The sequence below is a fragment of the Leopardus geoffroyi genome, chromosome B4, assembly GCF_018350155.1.
Source record: "Leopardus geoffroyi isolate Oge1 chromosome B4, O.geoffroyi_Oge1_pat1.0, whole genome shotgun sequence".
NCBI classification, from domain to species: Eukaryota; Metazoa; Chordata; class Mammalia; order Carnivora; family Felidae; genus Leopardus; species Leopardus geoffroyi.
In genome coordinates, this window is record NC_059341.1 from 91,904,030 (window position 1) to 91,924,884 (window position 20,855).

General features: G+C 38.8%; 1 protein-coding gene across 1 annotated transcript; it reads right to left on the reverse strand.

Annotated features, from left to right (window-relative positions):
* Positions 1 to 564: 564 nt before the first annotated feature.
* TMBIM4 (transmembrane BAX inhibitor motif containing 4) lies at positions 565 to 20,319 on the reverse strand. Its single transcript, XM_045463280.1, has 7 exons — positions 20,144 to 20,319; positions 16,578 to 16,686; positions 15,081 to 15,186; positions 10,930 to 10,963; positions 7,628 to 7,745; positions 1,384 to 1,429; positions 565 to 832 (listed from the first exon to the last, which is right to left on the reverse strand). Exons 1-7 carry the CDS (start codon positions 20,238 to 20,240, stop codon positions 626 to 628), a joined length of 717 nt encoding a protein of 238 aa, XP_045319236.1. The 5' UTR covers positions 20,241 to 20,319; the 3' UTR covers positions 565 to 625.
* Positions 20,320 to 20,855: the final 536 nt, after the last annotated feature.

Below are 20,855 nucleotides of genomic sequence, written 5' to 3' on the forward strand. Positions count from 1 at the left end.
CAGAATTTATCTTTTTTGCTTTTTCCTTTCTAAGTAAGATTAAAATTTCCTAGTAAAAGGAAACTTATACTTTATAATGGTGAGGACACAAGTACTTTAAAATCAAAATCAATTCTAATGTTAATTAAGGAAAAATTTACATAAAGTCACTAGAAGATCAATTGATAGTCTTATCTACTCAAGAAATTATTTTTGAATTGCAGATAAACAATCTCTATATGGCAAATTTAGGATTGAAAAAACTGAAAAAGAGAATTTTGGTATCTCTTTCCTGAGATTCTAAATCAAGAATTTAGAAATGAGATATCATAAAGAATAGTTAAGATTTATATTACTAGAATATAATCTAGTAATTATATATTTATCATATATATGCATATAATTATAATTACTATTATAATTACTACTATACAACAGTAATACAGAGATTGCTATTATACTATAGTATAATACTGTACTATAATATTCTATATATATTATACTATACTATAGTATAATATTATACTATATTATAGCAATGGCTCAGAAGTCCATAGCATATACATAAAGTCACAAAAGTATTTACTAGTTAATTATATCTCAAACTTTATTACTTAATGAATCAGTTTCCAAACACTGCTCTCAATCACTTTTTATTAACTGCTTCCAAAAACCGCAACAGATGCAGGAATAGATTGATGACATCCAAGTAGAGGCTGATGGCAGCTAATACATACTCTTCAGGTGACAGCCTATGCATCAGGGAGTGTGTGTCATAGATGATGAATCCGCAGAAAAGAAGGGCTCCCACAGCAGCCAAGACCAACTCCACTGTTTCGTTATAGAAAAATAACTACAGGCAAGAAGTTTGTATTTAAGAACGATATTAAGAATACTTGAGTTACTTGCTCTGAAGTTACACATGATATGTACATATTTAATAATGCTTTACAACTTTAAATACAAATGTTAAACATAGAAAAAGGCCAGGCAAGTCCATCGTCATCTCTGCTGGATGAAAGGATGAATGGATGAATCGATGGATATCGTCCCTTCCATTAAATTACCCCCCTGACTTTGAACAGTAGCATTCCAAATATAAATCATTTAAAAGTAGATTTCTTTTTCAGAATTATACGTGTCACTTGGAGGTGAGCAATTACAAGTGAGGGCCTCTTTCTATGTAATTTAACTGATATGTTCATCTTTCTTTCAATCCATAATACTGATTAACATAAGACCCTAGTTTTTTAAAAGGTAATTTTTAAGTCATTCTACATACAAGTGTTCCAAAAAATTATAACCAAGTATCCTATCACAAGAGTACCTCTTACAGCTTTTCAAGATTATTTACATTGACATGGCCAGAAGTAAATTTCAAGTTAGCATTTTAAAACAACTTACCTTCAAGATTCCAGACAAGCACAAAATCCACAAAACAGCAAACAGTCTATAAAAACAAAATATTAGTGATTTAGAATATTGTTCCCTACCAAAAAACTATGTAAATTGATGCAACATTTTCTGAAAAAAAAAAAAAAAAAATACATCCATCCTGACATTTGCCAAAGAATAAGTGAACTATAAGAGTTCATAAACAGGGGCACCTGAGTGGCTCAGTTGGTTAAGCGTCCAACTCTTGATTTCAGCTCAGATCACGATCTCACGGTTTGTGCGATCGAGCCCCTCGTTGGGTTCTGCACTAACAGCACAGATTCTGCTTGGGATTCTGTCTCTCTCTCCCCCCAAACTTGTGTCCTCGTGCACTCTCTCTCTCCCAAAATAAATAAACTTAAAAAAGAGTTCATAAACATACACTGAATACTGTAGAATACTCAGAAATTGAAAAACCAGCTATCGATTCAACATTTGTTTTTATGGTGAACAAAACTAGATTAAAGTACCATTTTTAAGGTTTTCAATTGGAACACCAAAAAAACACTGATATAAGCAGAAATATCATTAGAAGCATTTTAAGCCAGAAAGCGATAAAACTTTTAGAACAATGAACAAATGAAACATAACTATTTTTAAACCAAATAACAGTGTCAAATTAGTCTGTGAATATGCATATCTATCAAAGTTCCCAATGTACTATTTTATTCTAATGTATTATAGAACTTACTTTATGCACATAAATTTACCACTGCTATAATTTCATGAGTTACCACTCATACATATTATATATGATGTATAATGAGGTATTATAAAGTATAAACATACGACACAGGACATCTAAGCAGTCAGTCCTTTGTTATCAAATATGCGATGTGAATACACATCTGCTGCTTTAGGTCACAAGGAAGTACTGGGGTCAAATGTACCCTTCTTCCTTAAGTAAAAAACACACAAAACATGAAATAACCATTTTCAGTCCCTGAACAGCAAACAGCAGGGCACAGCAGTTCCTGAGATAAGGGAAACACAAGAGGTAAACTCTATAAGTGACCCAGCTGGAAAAGAGTTTCCGGACCACAGTGTAGGGACAAGAACCCATATGAAGCCCTCTGGTCTCCCTGAATTGAGGAGGTGAGAATTCAGAAGTCAGAGAGGCCCACATGGCTAGAATTCGCAGAGCAAAGTTCCAGAAAGGAGAGAGCTATACAGAGAGCTAGTTGGCTCTGGTGATATGCAGAGAGTCCCCTTTAAGTCTTTAGCTGAGCACAGATCAATGCATACTCGTGAGGAAGTGACAAAGGCTGGGGAAAGAGAAGCAGGCAGAACAATCCTCAGAGCCCAAACGTGAATAGGAATAAGTTCGCCCTAACCTAAGTGGAAAGACCTCCTAAGACGTGGGGTTTGAATAATTCTTAGAAAGATACTGTCTCAACAGTGGGACCAAATTAGCCCTAACCTAAACACTGTTCTGGACCCACCTAAGAGTGCTTAAAAACAAGCATCAAAAGGTTCAGGCAGTTTCCAAGGAACTTAACAGCTTAAGAGAAGAATAAAACCAAAGATATTTAAAGGAAAGAAAAAAATCAGCACCCAACAATATAAAATTTACAATGACAAGCATCTAATAAAAAATTAAAAGGCATGCAAAAGAACCAGGAAATATGACCTATAACAATGAGAAAAATCAATCGATATAAATAAATTCAGAAATGACACAATGATAGAATTAGTAAATGACATTAAAAAATATATTCCATATGTTCAAGGAGTTAGAGGAAAGCATCACCATGAGAAGACAAGGGCAAGATATATATTTTTAAGACACAAACTAAACTGAATTTCCATAAATGAAAAATATGTCAAAAGAAAAATATTCTGGTTGGTATTAACAGCAGATTAGACACTAAAGAACACATTACCAAATTAAAAGTAGCAACAAAAATGAACCAAAATGAATCACAGAGAGAAAACCGAGGAGAAAAAATAAATAAATAAACCGAGTATCCATGAACTGTTGGACAACATCAAGAAGCCTAAAGTATATGCTGAAGTCTCAACAGAGAAGGCAAAATCTAAAAATGTTTCAAGTAACAGTTCCTGAAAATGTTCCAAACATGATGAAAATTTTAAACTGACAATCCAAGCAGAAGAAACATGAGAAAACCACACCAAGGAGTATCATAATCAAATTACTGAAAATGCTAACCAAATTACTGAAAATTACTGAGAAAACATTAAAGGTAGATGGAGGATAAAAGACATTATGTACAGAGGAACAAAGATAAGAAAGACAGAAGACTTCTTGTCAAGAACTACCTGAACCAGAATACTATGGAATGATATCTTATAAAATATGGAAAACAGGAAAAAAAAAAAAAAATCACCCAAACCTAGAATCCTACACTCCATAAAAATAACATTTAAAAGCAAAGGCGAAAAAATATTTTTTCAGACATGCAAAAGTTGAGATCAAGAGACCAGCACTGTAAGAAATATTAAAAAGAAAGCCCGCAGGCAGAAGGAAAATATAAGATGGACATTTGGATCCACACAAAGAAATGAAGAACAGAAATGACAAATATGTGGGTGAACATAAAAGATGTCATGTATTTTTAAGTCTCTTTAAAGGATAATTTAATGTTTTGAACAAAGATAATAATATTTTACAAGGTGTGTAACATATGTAGAATTAAAAGTTACAGTAACAATAGCACAAAGGCAGGGGAGAGGACATGTAAGTTTGCTATACAGGAAATGGTATATGACTTAGAGGTAGATGAGGATGATTTAAAGATGTGTACTGTAGGGGGCTCTGACTGGCTCAGGTGGTAAAGCATGCGACTCTTGATGTCTGGGTTGTGAGTTCAAACCCCACGTTGGGTGTAGAGATTACTTAAATAAATTTTAAAAATGTGGAGTAAGAAGAAAACAAATAAATAAACAGTAAAACCTAGAGCAACCCCTACTTAAAAGAGCTATAGCTAATAACTAATAAAGGAGATAAACAATCCGAAGGAAGGAAAAGAGGGAAAAAGGTACAAAGAACAGACAGGACAAACAGCAAGAAAACAAATGCTGAGATAGTGGGCTTAAATTCAATCAGATCAATAATCACATTAAATGTTAGTAGTCTACTCCAATTAATAGCAGAGATGGTCATATTGGATTTAGAAAAAAAAAAAAAAGCAAGAGCCAACCATATGCTGCCTGTAAGAAAACTATTTTAACTATAAAGCCACAAATCAGCTAACAATTAAAGGATGGAAAATGGTTTACCATGCTAACATAATTAAAAGAAAGCTGAGGTATGGGGCGCCTGGGTGGTTCAGTCGGTTAAGCATCCGATCGGCTCAGGTCATGATCTTGCATTTCATGAGTTCAAGCCCCGCATCAGGCTCTGTGCTGACAGCTCAGAGCCTGGAGCCTGTTCCAGATTTTGTGTCTCCCCCTCTCTCTGCCCCTCCCCTGCTTGTGCTCTCTCTCTCTGTCTCTCAAAAAATGAATAAATGTTAAAAAAAAAAAAAAAAAAAAAAAGCAAGCAAGCAAGCTGAGGTAAGTGTATTGATAAAGTACTTTAGGGCACAAATATTACCAAAGATAACTACTACAGAGTAATAAAAGGATCATCAAGAGGACATAACAATCCTAAATGTTTATGCAACTAAAAACAGAACTTCAAAGTAACATGCAGCAAAACTTACAGATATGATGAGAGAATCATACACTAATCCGTACTTGTAGTTGGAGATTTCACTACTACTTTGACATTAATTGATAGAATGAGCACACAGAAAAGATTGGTTAAGCACACAGAACACTTAAACAACACTATATCAATGAACCTGACTTAACTGACATTCATCAAACACTGATCCAACAGCAACAAAACATACATTCTCTTTTAGTGCACAAAGAACATTTACTAAGTATCGTAAGATGACTCTCAATAAATACCTAAGGACTGAAATCATGCAGAATATGTTATTTAACAACAAAATAAAATCAGAAATTAAGTATATAATAGTATCATAACCCAGTGTGGTGAACTGAGGGCATGGTGAGATTCCAGCTCTCAATTCCCTTGCTGGAATAGCCACAAAATTTCTACTGAGACATCTGGAAGACCGAGGTTAGAATGACGTATCATAACAACACATAGTATAGATCCTTCAGGACTGAAATGGACTCAGAACTTGCTTTTCCACACTTAAACCTTAGGAAAACTCCAAAGCTTCTGCACCAAGGAGTATGGGGAAGGTGGCATTAAGAAAGCATCTGAGGTTTTACTCTACTCACAAGCTAATAATGAGGTAGTCTGGCACAGTTTCATGGATGCCCGTAGAAAACATGAGACCCCTAGGTCTGATACAAAGGAGTTTATTACAGCAATAGCAGTTGTTAAAGAACAAGCACAGTAGATTGGTGTTGTCAGAGCAGAGAAATAAGAGAGCTAGTAGAAGGCTGAAGAAAGAAAGTGCGACACTGGCATTTAAGATTTCTTCAGTGGAACAATCCCTAGTGACCACAAAGTCCGCGGTGTAGCCATGGCAGGGAGATGAAAAGTTGCTGAAGAAGAGGGCCAGACACACTGAGAAGCTAAGGTGATAGATGGGCCTAACATGTGGTGCGATGCTAGAGTCTTTAAAAATTTTTTTTTTTTCAACGTTTACCTATTTTTGGGACAGAGAGAAACAGAGCATGAACGGGGGAGGGGCAGAGAGAGAGGGAGACACAGAATCGGAAACAGGCTCCAGGCTCTGAGCCATCAGCCCAGAGCCCAACGCGGGGCTCGAACTCACGGACCGCGAGATCGTGACCTGGCTGAAGCCGGACGCCCAACCGACTGCGCCACCCAGGCGCCCCGATGCTAGAGTCTTTAAACAATGAGGAAAGCTTGGGGTGCCTGGCTGGCTCATGGTACAGCATGCGACTCTTGATCTCGTTGTGAGTCCGAGCCCAAAGCTGGGTGCGGCGGTAACTTAAAATAACAAAAAATAAAAAGAACGAGGAAGGCCTGAACAAAGGGAATCAGTGGCAATAATGAGGATGATTAGGAAGTATAGAGCCGGACAACATACACCTTAGAGCAATGGATTTCTAGCACACTAAAGAAATAACGAAAGTAGCACTAGGGGACTGAAGCAGTTGGCAATACTAACCCCCTACCCAAACTACATAGGGTGTGTGCGAATGAGCAGCTAGAGAACAATGTTCTCAAGGAGGAATCAAGTTTCAACTGAAATAAGAATAATATCTTATGAAGAGGCTGAAACATAAAGTAAGATTATTTACCAGAACTGGATTTCTAGAGACTATACTAGAACGGATGGGAGACAGGGAGCACATGGAGACTGGCATGAGAAGCAGCAGAGAGCAAATCTTTCACCGTATGTACCACATGAGTATGTATCCACACCACAGCACTAAAAGCAGGAAATGGAAAAAGTATTGCCTGTAAATCAAACTCCATTCTAATACAATGATTTAAGCATCTTGCACAATTGTCAGTGTTGGATGACTAGTTGTATCTTATCCCAACAGAGATTTCTGGTAACCTGGATTTCCAGGGGGAAAGAAGGGGATGAAAGAATGTTTTGCCACAGTAGACTTTTGTAAATTTTTAATGTTGTAACAGGAAAAAGGACAGACGATGCTCGGGTGATGATATGCCAACAGGAAGCCATTATGAGCTTAGAAAAGAATATATGCATTCTTACCAGGTGAGGGCAACACTGTACCATTATCCTACATAAAAAGTATCATTCCATATATTTATTAGTTTGAAGAAAGATACAGGTTAATCTAGATAGGTCAAAAAGGCTTTAAAGTTCATGCAGGTATCACCAACACCTGGGTTTCTCCCACAAAGAAGAGAGTGGATGGTCTTGGTAACAATGATGTTAAGACAAAGGCCTGAATAACTTAGTAAGTTCCATAGCATTCATAGAGCATACAAGCCTAGCCTCTCTAGAAAACTGGGTTTGTTTGTTTTTTGTTTTTGTTTTTTGTTTGTTTGTTTCTTGACATTCCCGTTCCTTTCAATATAGAGCGGAAGCAAATGACTCAAAGCCACTTTCCGTCTCCCTGTATGTTCTGGGAGTAGAGCCCAGCCTTAACACTCAGAGAGATGACCTCTCATCACCCTCCATTTTAGAAGGCAGTATCCAAAGCTAACAATATAGCACTTATCTTAGGACAACCTATAATGTTAAGGATATTTATCTATCATAGTCATGAATATATAACTTACCCTGCTCCAAATTTGCTGAAATCTCTCTTAGATTGCAGAGTATATGCAGTCAAACCAAGAAATACGGCAGTAGTCAGTATAAATGCTTGCAGAATAATATATATATCATAGAAAGAAACTGTAAAATTAAAAAACACTGATTAAAAATGCACTTAAACATACTCAACTTTAAACAGCGTTTTCCCCTGGCATTTAGCAGAAATGCTGTATTTTCTTCGGTACTACTTGCCAATAAAAATAGAATACTCTTTATCCAGCCTTGGAAGGTAAAACCACACCCACAGTGCAATAAACAGGCTCCAAAATACTCATTCATACAAAATAAAGGGGTCACATCATTATGAAGTTAAAGAGACGACTGGAGAGATATGACACAGCCAGGTGGTTTAGGATTTGGGGGATACGGTGGGATGACTCCCACCATCTCTGTCCCAGCTGAGTTTTATGACGATCTGTGGTGACTGTCCTTTATTGACTTAAGTATCAGTAGGGATGAATGGGGTCCTGTGGCTGACTGGGAATCACTGGGCAGTAGCAGCAATTCTAGCAATCACCTGCTTCATTGTATAACCCAGTCCATCAGCCCAAATCAAAGAAACTAGGCAAGAAAAAATACTGGCACTGTCTGGGATTGTCTGCCATTCATCAACCCTGTAGACAATAGGAACCAGCCACTAACTGCGTTATATCCATACTTGCATAATCTTGGAATGCAGAAATGGGGGTTTCCTGAATATATACCAAATTCCCTTCTGAAATTTTAGAATGAACATCTGAATTGACCACGGCTATTGTAATTATAACACAACTGCTTAACATTTTAACAAAATGCTAAATTGTAACCTCTTTAAAAGAGGTTAAGTACTTTCAACCAAACCATTTAAGTAATTTTTAATTTTTCAGGGATTAATTTCTATTCTTAAATACTACATATAGAATTTCTCTGTTTCTGGGGTGCCTGGGTGGCTCAGTTGGTTAAGTGTCCAACTTCGGCTCAGGTCATGATCTCACGGTCTATGAGTTTGAGCCCCGCATCAGGCTCTGTGCTGACAGCTCAGGGCCTGGTGCCTGCTTCAGATTCTGTGTCTCCCTCTCTCTCTGCCCCTCCCCTGCTCATGCTCTGTCTCTCTCTGTCTCAAAAATAAATAAAAACAGGGGCGCCTAGGTGGCTCAGTCGGTTAAGCGGCCGACTTCAACTCAGGTCACGATCTCGCAGTCCGTGAGTTCGAGCCCCGCGTTGGGCTCTGGGCTGATGGCTCAGAGCCTGGAGCCTGTTTCCGATTCTGTGTCTCCCTCTCTCTCTGCCCCTCCCCTGTTCATGCTCTGTCTCTCTCTGTCTCAAAAATAAATAAACGTTAAAAAAAAAAAAAATTAAAAATAAATAAATAAATAAATAAAAACATTTTTAAAAAATTAAAAAAAAAAGAATTTCTCGGGGCGCCTGGGTGGCTCAGTCGGTTAAGCGGCCTACTTCGGCTCAGGTCATGATCTCGCGGTCTGTGAGTTCGAGCCCCATGTCGGGCTCTGTGCTGACAGCTCAGAGCCTGGAGCCTGTTTCCGATTCTGTGTCTCCCTCTCTCTGACCCTCCCCCGTTCATGCTCTGTCTCTCTCTGTCTCAAAAATAAATAAACGTTAAAAATAAATTAAAAAAAAAAAAAAAAGAATTTCTCTATTTCTATCGTTATAGGATCAGGAAGGTAAATGCAGAGAAGGAAAAACATGAAGTTATCTTGTCAACAATTTTAGAATGAGATTAGGTGGAAAGGATATTATAATTAAGGAGGAAAATAGAGTTCTCAGATTATCCCATCTGTGTATGTCCACCCCTATTCCAATAACCCTGAAATAGGAAATCTTTCTCCTCCTATATCCATTACACATGGTGGGAGCCAGGGAAGACAGAGATGGACTTGATAATAACATGGATAGTAACATTAATAATAATGTTAATAATAATAAATAATTGGGGCGCCTAGGTGGCTCAGTTAACTGTCCAAGTCTTGATTTCGGCTCAGGTCATATCTCACAGTCAGGAGACTCAGCCCCACCTCGGGCTCTGCGCTAAATAGGGAGCCTGCTTAAGGTCCTGTCTCCTCTCCCTCCACCCTACCCCTGCTCACTCATGTGTATGTGTATGCACGCTCTCTCTCTCTCAAAATATAAAAAATTTAAAAATGATTTAGAAAAAGGAAAGGTTCTACCAAAAATAAATATTAAGTAAATGTTAATAATACTTCCTTTCTATGTTGAGAAATTTCAATCCTATTTATTTTAGTAGTTATTATTATTGACTTATATTGATTCCTTTATAAAAGAAAGAAGTGAATTACCAAACAATATGTAGATTCAATAAAACTGGCTTAGGTTAAAAGCAACAATGACAAAATAGGAAAAGACAAATATGTTACACATAATGATTAACAATTAACTATTGTTGTAATAGTTAATTCTAACTTTTTTGGTACCCTAGGTTAATCATTTTGAGACTATCTGAATTTTTATTAATATTAAGTCATGGGGACGCCTGGGTGGCTCAGTCGTTTGGACGCCCGACTTCGGCTCTGGTCATGATCTCACAGTTCATGGGTTCAAGCCCCACATTGGGCTCTGTGCTGACAGCTCAGAGCCTGGAGCCTGCTTCGGATTCTGTCTCCCTCTCTCTCTGCCCCTCCCCTGCTTGTGCTCTGTCTCTCTCAAAAATAAATAAACATTAAAAAAAATTTTTTAAAAGAACAGTGAGTCATGAAAATTTTTACTTGAGGCATTACATATGATACATCAAATAATTATGACAATTCATTTCTTTTCTTTTTTAAACAGACACTTCTTTCAAATACATATTTAACACCAAATATAAAACAGAATTACCAAGTTTCTCATAGTGCCATTCAATAAAATATGATGTAATAATGAAGCACAGTTCAGTGTAGCAATTTGAGAGGCTCAGCTCATGTGATGAAAATGTATGGCTCAAAATATATTTTATCAGTTCCTCCAAGGCCCCTTTAAATCGGGAAAACATTAGCTGTCTTGTTTTTTATAAATGGATAAACACACATGAATACTGTTCTCCATTCTGCTGTTTTCTTAACTCTTTTCCACTTCCTCTAAGCTTAGTTGAACTACATAAAGTATAAACATTTAATTTTGCTTATATTTTAGGAATTCTTCATCCTATGCTATATATTTGAAATATGACATTTCATGAAGTTAAGCTTTAGTCCCAAACACCTTTTTACACAAAAGATTTATCCACCTTAAAAAGTTAATGTAACATAAGAGAAGCAGAATTACGGCTTACCAACAAAGGCCACAGTCAGAGCTTCGAATAGTGTCTAAAAAAAGAAACTAAAATTACACAGATGCACATAAAATTTACACTAAATCATGTACATATTCTAATTACTAAGAGTTCAATGTGATTCCATGTTTATGATCTCATTTTAGCTTCAGAGCAGCCTTTGAATTACACGGGACATTTGGTAAGCCCACCATAATGAAAATGAGACCTCAAGGGCACCTGGCTGGCTCAGCTGGAAGAACACATGACTCGTGATGTTGGGGTCGTGAATTCAAGCCCCACATTGGGGAGATTACTTAAATAAATAAAGCTTTACAAAAAAGTAAAAAGAAAATGAGACCTCAAAGTATTGAGTAGGGGTATTTAGATTCTAATAGTGATCCTTAAACCCTAACTAGAGTTTTCGTATCTGTAACAGGAACAGAAATAGTATGGGAAATTCCATTTTTCATACTCTCTGTAAGTAAAAAGAAATTACAAATGATATGCCCATCCGTAAAAACTTCTAGTGCACACACACCTAGGAAGAATAAAATATTTAGGTAGCACTTTGGTGTGGCAGTCCTGAAACCGTCTCCCAGTATTCTCTCCTTCTTCCCTAGTAACAGAATTTTTCCCTGGACACATAGCTGTTCAGGTTAAACATTACACTTCTCAGCTTCCCCTGCAGCTAGATCTGGTCATAGGACTTTATTGTAGCTAATAGAATGTGGGTGGAGAGGTGTACAACTACTAAGAAAAAAGGGGCTTGCTCTTCTCATTTAAAAAAAAATTTTTTTAACGTTTATTCACTTTTGAGAGAGACAGAGCATGAGTGGGGAAGGGGCAGAGAGAGAGGGAGACACAGAATCTGAAGCAGACTCCAGGCTCGGAGCTGTCAGCACAGAGCCCGATGCAGGGCTCGAACTCACGAACTGTGAGAACTGAGCCACCCAGGCGCCCCTCTCTTTTTTTTTTTTTTTAAATAACTGGATGGAATGTGGATATTGGCGGTGAGCTAACTTATGCCACACAATGCTTAAGGAGTACTTGAACTTCAGCAAGGGTCTGCGCCCCTGACAACTTCACTAAACAGTCATGCAGATTTTTACATGAACGAGAGGTAAGCCATCTTGCTTCCCCCATGTCACATGCAGCTGAACTCATATCCTAATACAAGGTTTGGGGACATTGAGTCTTAATCCTCCAGCTTCTCTTTCTCCTTAACTACATGCCTTTGTTTCGTCTGACATGCTTACTCTAGTTAGATTTTACCAACTATCTGATTAGACCGTATCACAAAGCCAAGCCAGAAGTAACGGCAGTGGCTGTATACTCATAGTCCTGGGAGAAGCCCTCCCTGTAACTCTCCTCACCTGAAATCAAGAAATCTAACAGAACTAGAGCAAAAATGGCATTAGAAATAGACACACACATGGAGGCAATGCAGCCACCGCCCCATTTTGTCATAATGCTGTTGGCAGCGTCAGGGAAGTGGTAGCAAAAGATGATAGAAAGATTTTTTTTTTTTCCGGGCAAATATGATCGTACCACTTTCCTGATACTTGTGACATGACTTGAGGTAAGAAATCCTACCCCCTACTCAAGTATCCAAAGGAAACGGGACAGGATGAACAGGAGAAAAGATAAGACTAGGAAAACATACCACCATCCCAAAATAATGCCCTCTTTTAAGTATGTGAACACACACACACACACACACACACACACACACACACACACACCCTTCTAAAACAAGATAAGATCCACCTCCTTGCTTACTTTGGTAGAGCAGGACAAAGTAACCTCGTATCAGAGGTCTCTGAATAATCTGAAATGTATTTTACATGCTTCCTTAGTTGTTCACCCATTTTTAGCTATGGGTATAGGAATAAGTGATCACCTTGCCCACAAGCATTTGGCTAATGCTTTTCTAGTAGGTTCTCTCTCTGCTGGACAAAAGTCAGTCCATACCAGAGAGAAATCAACCACAGTCTTTTTGAAAGGAGGCTGGCTTTATATAGAGTTGAAGAGGAACTCCATATGACAGTTTCTTTTTATGACCCTCTCTCTCTCCTAGGACAAAGATGAGTGCGGCAGGAGTTGGTATCTAACCCTAGGACTACCAACCCGTGTATTGGTTAACAACCTACAATGTGACCTGTGCCAATAATAAGCAGTGCCAATCAGATTCTTTCTCACCTGGGAATCTAAACTTAGAGAATGAAGTTATGGCAGCAGGAGCTAAAGCTAAAGGTTAACGAACCATATGAGGGCCCACAATGCACCATATAAAAACTAAAGATAGCAGGGGTGCCTGGGTGGCTCAGTTGGTTAAGCGTCTGACTCTTGATCTCAGCTCAGGTCATGATCTCCGTGTGTGAGTTAGAGCCCCTCATCAGGCTCCGTGCTTACGGTGCAGCTGACAGTGCAGAGCCTGCTTGAGATGCTCTCTTTCTTCTCTCTCTCTCTGCCCTTACCCCACTTGCTCTCTCTCTTAAAAATAAATAAATAAACTTAAAAAAAAAATAACTAAAGACAGCAAAGAGGAAAACTATGTGTAAGGACAACTGTAAGGTAGAAAAGAGATGTTACAGACGGGGGAAGAGACTCCCAATTCTTGCTTCGAATTCCCTACCATAGCATCATTCCTGGAAGCTTCCTCTAGTGTTCCTTGTCTAATTCTTAAGGCCCCTTCTTGGGGGGTTCCCAAGCTCTTATAAACTTCACATTACTTGAGATAACTTGGGTTAGGGTTCTGATACCTGGCAAACAAAAGAACCTAAGATTTAAATGAATAACCTGTCCTATAATTGAAATTTCTAAAGTCATGAGCTTTTGTTTCATCATATTAACATAAACTTGTTACCAGAATCCACAAACTTTCTTTAGTTTAAAGCATTTTAATCTGGTAAATAGCATTTTCACTCTTATTTGATGATAAAATTAGCATTAGTTTGAAATGTTTTGAAGTAAATTTTTAGGTTAGAACCCAAAGTCATATTGGATATGAGAACAAGAAAAATAATATAAAAGATATATAACTTGAGCCTTACACCTCATTCTGGTCATATTATAGGATTGGGTTTTAATAGGTAGTAGTTTGGGTTTTAATTTTCACAAACATCTAAACAAACATGACCTAAAGTTAAGTTCCCCAATTATGATTTTATTTATTTATTTATTTATTTGGCAAGAGAGAGCACAAGCAGGGGAGGGGCAAAGAGAGTGTGAGAGAAAGAGAATCCCAAGCGGGCTCCATGAGCCCAATGCTGGGCTTGAACTTGTGAATCCATGAGATCATGACCTGAGCTGAAATCCAGAGTCAGACACTTAACTGACGAAGCCACCCAGGCTCCCCTCCCCAAGGATGATTTTAAAACAAATTAGTAGAGCACATCAACTGAGCAAAATGGTCCTTTAAAAGAACAGAGTACTAACATAAAAATAACACTGAGGGGGTGTCTGAGTGGCTCAGTCGGTTGAGTGTCTGATTTTGGCTCAGGTCATGATCTCACAATTCATGCGTTTGAGCCCCACGCGTGGGGCTCTGTGCTGACAGCTTGGAGCCGGGAGCCTGGAGTCTGCTTTGGGTTCTGTGTCTCCTCCTCTGCCCTTCCCCAACTCATGCTTGCTCTTTTTCCTTCTCTCTCTCTCAAAAATAAACATTGGAAAGAAATTAAAAAATAAGTAACACTGAGGAGTTAATCATAAAGATTTGAATTTAAGGTCTATGAAATTAAGGCTATAATTTTTTTTCTCAAGGAAATCACAGAATATTAGGGATACAAAGTATCACAGGGATAATCTACTCTAACATTTTCATGTTACATATGAGCTAACTAGGTACAGAAAGGCTAAACACCCTGCCAAATGTCACATAACCAGATGGTGGCAAAGCCGAGTCATGAGAGTCCAATTCATTATCCTTTTCCACTATGTCATAATATCGATAGAAAAAAAAAAAAAAAAAAAAAAAAACTTTGAAACTGACAAAGGTTAATTTTAAAAGACTAGAAAGTTACAAGTAATTTCCTAAGATATTTGAATTTATTAAAAACTCATTACTTTTGTTTTGCTACTATTTATTACATATGTACTTGCACTCAATGAAATAAAGTTAAAACACAAGAATAAAACGTTAAAGTAACAGATACTGCCAAAATACTCACAAATCCAAAAAGCAGGTACAGGTTAAGGGGATGCTTATGTCTGTTTACAGTCAATGCTAAAATCAAACCCAAAGATCCAAGGGCAAACACCAAAATTAAGGCAGGACTAAAAGACATAAAATTAAAAGCATTTTTAAGCTTAAGAACAGTATAAATAGTATTAACCAATAGAATAAAATCTGTCTGTTGTATTTGTGTGTATTTGTGGTGTGGAAGGAACCACACCAAACTGTCAAAAGAAACTATTTTTCCATTCATGGAATTTGAGGAGTGTGAGCTGGGGAAGAGCAGCAGGACAAAGAAAAGAGCCCATAAATAAATGAGTTCCTTTTTACTTCAGGAACTTTTAGCATATTTGAATAATTTTGCAATTAGCATACTGCTTTTTAAAACCGACATAAAGAATAGCTATTAAATAATAAACAAATTTTATATACATCTACTATGTAGCTATCATTTAAATTAAAGGACTTTACCTCAAATAGCAAACTCATTTTTTTGTAGGGGAAGTGATGATAGAAATTGTCTACTTCCAAGAAAATATTCATTCTTCCTTTTTCCTTTCTTAACGTTTGATTTATTTTAGAGAGAGGCACAGTGTATGAGCAGGGGAGGGGCAAAGAGAGAGACACAGAATCTGAAGCAGGATGTGAGCTGTCAGCGCAGAGTTTGGTGCGGGGCTCGAACTCATGAACGGTGAGATCATGACCTGAGCTGAAGTTGGACGCTTAACCAACTGAGCCACCCAGGTGCCCATATTTTTCCTTTAATATAAAAAAATCTATATAACTTTTAGCTATGGAAATAATTATTTTGGAGGTCAAATCTTAAACAAATTAGGGATGAACCACATGAAGCTCCTTTGGAAATTTCTCAGTGAAATTATCCTAGTCATGAGCCAACACCAAGATAAGTTAAACACACGGTTATTAGTGCTTATTCAAGCACTGTCTTAGGTTTTGAGGACTGGGCATAAGTATAATAAAAGCAAAAAAATTAAAATTCAAAACTGCATACAGTAGGGATGGCTGGGTAGCTGGGTTGGTTAAGCGACCAACTCTTGATTTTGGTTTAGGTCAAGATCTCACGGTTCATTGGTTCGAGCCCCGCATCAGGCTGTGCTGATGATAGTGTGGAGCCTACTTGGGATTCTCTCTCCCTCTCTCTTGCTGACCCTCCCCTGCTCATGCTCTCTCTCCTTCTCTCAAAATAAATAAATAAACTTAAAAAAACCTGCATATAGTAAAAACTCTTAATTTCATCAGAAGATGAAAATTTAACCCTACAAAACTGTCAGCTAAAAAGTTCAGAGGTAAGTACCATGTTGCAGAACCTTTTCTTTATCAGAACTAGTCTTACTCATAAGAGTTAATAATGAACCTTTTTTACATTCTAACCTCAGAAGTTAATAGAGGAAAAAGCGAACTTTGCTTATAATATGCCCTTTTGATCATAAGCAGCAGCAGAAAATGACTCAAAATCATCTTATCACCTTACCTCTCATGTACAAATGTCCGTATAGACTCAAAGTATAAAAAAAAAGAAGATGTCACTGTAGTTAAGAGAACTTGCAGAGAAAGGATGCTGTAGACTTTTCTTAGAAAGCCTGAAAAAGAAAATAATTACACATGACAGTATTCTTAAGCATTTATCACAGAACAGCAGGAACAAATATGTTCTTAGAAACATTAAATTTTTATATATAATCTGTAAATCTTAATGCAAATAATGTAGTCTGTAACTTAAACTAAAAACAAAAACACTTCCAAAGAAATCACAAACTGTAAATGATAACTATCCTTCAAGAAGCATGAGTCTAAAAAAAATTAATAGGCCAGAATAAAAATGTTTTCAACCATGGGTGGCCTGGCTGGTTCAGTAGGTAGAGTATGTGACCCTTGATCTCAGAGTTTTTTTTTTAAGTTCGATCCCCATGTTGGGCATAGAGAGAGAGAGAGAGAGAGAGAGAGAGAAAGAAAGAAAGAAACAAAGAAAGAAAAGAAAGAGACAAAGAAAGGAAGAAAAGAAAGAGACAAAGAAAGGAAGAAAGAAAAGAAAACAAAAGAAAAGAAAACAAAAGAAAATGTTTTCAGCAAAAGGAAAAGAAAGTATAAAACACTGTTTGTACACAGCAGCATAAACAAAGCAAAAGATTACAAACAGAACATTTCCAAACAACAAATCCATCTTGAAACTGAAAAGCTAGGGGGCGCCTGAGTGGCTCAGTCGGTTAGGCGGCCGACTTCAGCTCAGGTCATGATCTCGCGGTTTGTGAGTTCGAGCCCTGCGTCGGGCTCTGTGCTGACAGCTCAGAGCCTGGAGCCTGCTTCCGATTCTGTGTCTCCTTCTCTCTCTGCCCCTCCCCACTTCATGCTCTGTCTCTCTCTGTCTCAAAAATAAATAAACGTTAAAAAAAAAATTAAAAAAAAAAAAAAGAAACTGAAAAGCTAGAATAGAAAGCATATGGTTAGATACAAATTTTAAAAAGAAATCTTAATTTCCAAGCCATGCACCACTCTTCCCTTCCTCACTATGCTTTCCCCAGGCTAGCCACCTTTCTGTTCCCCAAGCATGCCAACTCCTTCCTATGTCTGGGCCTTTGCCCTTGCTATTTCCCCTGCCTGGAATGCCTTTATCCTTCTTTAGGTGGAATGGTGGTTTAAAACAGCCACAATTTTTTGACACTCCGTTCAAGACATTCACTTCTAACAACAAAAATAAGGCAGAAGTGACAATGTATGTTATGCCTAATGCTAAGTCATAAAAGGTAATTTTTTATACCTTAGTTAAAAAAAAAAAGTAATACAGCCATCCACTTGCTCTTTCTTAGAGGACTCACTCTAGGGCACTTTTGCTCAACCTTCCTTTTTTCATTATTGTGAACCTAAGGAGCCTTCTGGACATTACTTTCCTAATAGTCTGCCGATAAAATTTTAATGCCGCACACATCTGTTTATGTACCACGGGTCTTTGGAAGGCTAAAATTATCGTAAAATTTGAGATTTTTTTGCCCTCCACCTCAAGAACAAATTTCCGCCCCCTTGGAGGCAATACTGTCCCACTGAGAGTGAATGCTACAGGAGCCAGACCTTCCAATATATCTCTTCATCTGGCTGTTTACCTATATCTTTTGGTAAACTGGTAAAAGTGTCTCCTTGAGTTCTGTGAGCTGCTCTGGCAAATTAATCAAACCCAAGGAGGGAGTCATGGGAACCTTCAACTTACAGCCAAGTCTAACAAGTTAAGGGTAACCTGGGGACCTATTACTTACAATTGGCATCTGAAGTGGGGTGGGAGTATTCTTATGGGACTGAGCCCTTAACCTGGGGGATCTGTTACTATCTACTAGGAGACGGTGTCAGAATTGAGTTCAATTGTAGGACCCACAGTTGGCGTCATGGAGAATTGCTTGGTGTAGAAAAAAAAATTTTAAAAACCACACTTTGGTGAGCAGAAGTGTCAGAACTGAAGTGTTCTGTGTGAGCCGTGAAGAGAAACACAGGAGGACGAACTGGGTTTTTTCCCTACTCAAGGGGGAAAAACACGTTTGTCACTAAAACACATATGATCTGTGATTCCACTTTGGGGTATGTACATAAAAGAACTCAAAGCAGGATCTCAAGGGGGTACTGTGCCACATGTTTATAACAGCATCTTTCATAGCAGGTGGAAGCTACCCAAGCATCTACCAACAGATAAAGGGATTAACAAAATGTAGTTTATTTGCACAATGGAAAATTATTCATCCTAAAAAAGTGACGTCTGACACACGCTACAAGATGGATACACCGTGAACACCTGCTAACTGAAATAAGCCAGTCACAAAAAGACACATACTTCATGATTCACTTATATGAGGTATCTAGAGTAGCCAAATTCATAAAACAGAAAGAATGGTAGCTGCCAGGCTCTGGGGGAGGGGAAGATAGGGAGTTGCTTGATGGTATAGTTTCAGCGTTGCAAGATTAAAAGGTCATGGAGATTGGTTGCACAACAATGTGAATATACTTCACACTACTGAACTGAAAAATGATGGAGATGGTACATTTTTAATGGGCTGTGTTTTACCACCATTAAAATCTTAATTTAAAAAACTACGCTCACTGGCCAAAACCATTCCAAAATTCCATTCCAAGAATAAAGATGTTAGGGATCGAGATTCTTAATGCATCAGATCTTCATAATTCCTTTTGCGGAACAAATTCCAGCCACAGGGATAGCCTGAAAATCTGGGGCAACTTCTGTAATCAATTGGCTGAACTAGAGCAGGCAATGAATTCCACTTACATGAAGGTAAGCATTTTATTTTTTTTAAGCATTTTAAATTCAACATAATCTGCCCATTAAATACTGTATAATTCCTTAAAACGAATATTGCATTTTGATTGACCTCTAAAGCTTCCATTTCCAGCAACTGCGTCAGCGAATCCTCAAACTTAGGTTGCGTTCCAGGTGTTGCAGGGACTAGTGAACAAGAGATATGGTCCCTGCCCTCACAGATCCTACAATCCAGTAAAGGAGGCAGACAAGTAAATAGAAACCTGAAACGCGATCACATCCCCTACACCAAAGACGTGCCGGCAAGTAACTGCATTCAGGCGGACGTCACCATGATCGCATAATAAACTTATTTTCACCTTAAAAAGTAACCTTTAGTTTCTTTTAATATAAAGACGCCAAATTAAGGCTGCTGAGGTTTTCATCTACCCTTTCTACGCGGAGGAGGGAAAGGATTAAAGTGGGACGGGCTGCTGTTCGGTTCTCGGTCGCACAGCCAGGGGACCACCACACCTCCCTAGAGCCGTGCTCTCCCTGGGCGCCCTGGCGGAGCGGAAGCGACACTTCCTCCCAACTCCCGGGGGAGGGCGCTCTTCCTAGGAGTCCGGGGCCTGGGGGAGGCGAGCGGGAAGCAGGGCTTCCGCTCTGAGCTCCTGGAGACCCACGCTGGCCTGCCAGCCCTGCCCGGGAGGCGTTGTCCCCGGAGGCCGAAAGCCGCCCCCAGAGGCCGACGACAGCGCAGCAGCCCCACGCAGGGCGGCCCGAAGGGGCGGGGGGAGACGTACCCATTCGGATGTGCACACTGGCAGAGGCCACGCAGCTGCCATAGTTGAAGTCATCCTCGATCGAGGAGCAGGGGTACCGGGGGTCGGGGTCGGCCATGTCGGTAGCAGAACCCCAGCCACCCCGCCCAGCGAGGCCCAGTACTCGGGCTCAACGGCCTTCGACCCACTTCCGGGATGAAGCAATCCAGCCCCAACTAGCCGAGTCGCCGCGCCCATCGATGCGCAGCACACGCTCATCGATGCGCTCACCTCAGCGCTTCAGTTCGGCTGGGGGAAAAGGAGATTGCTTCAAGTTGGGGAGGGAGAGAAAACGAATGACGTTGTTCGCATCATCCGAAGTGAAACTTTTCTCAGAGTTTTCTCAACAAGGTGTTTCAGATCCTCTCGCCAGGAGAGTTGCTGAAAGCTATAGAACCGAGGCCCCATCCATCCATCCTTTCAACAAATCTCTCATTCACATATTCCGTCCAGAGTCCACACGGGAGACACACTTTTAATTATATATTTTTTAACGTTAATAATAATCCCTAAGTTTCTTGAGCGCTTTCTCTAAAGGCTTTCTGAATGAGATGATGCTTAATCCTGGAAGACAAGAGCCAACCAGAGAAGAGTGGGCTGATGCAGGTAGGTAGGTTCTCAAGAGACCAGCATCTGCAAGGGGTGGGGAGATGGGGAACAAAGCTCAGTTAAGGTTAGATACAAATGACAAAGA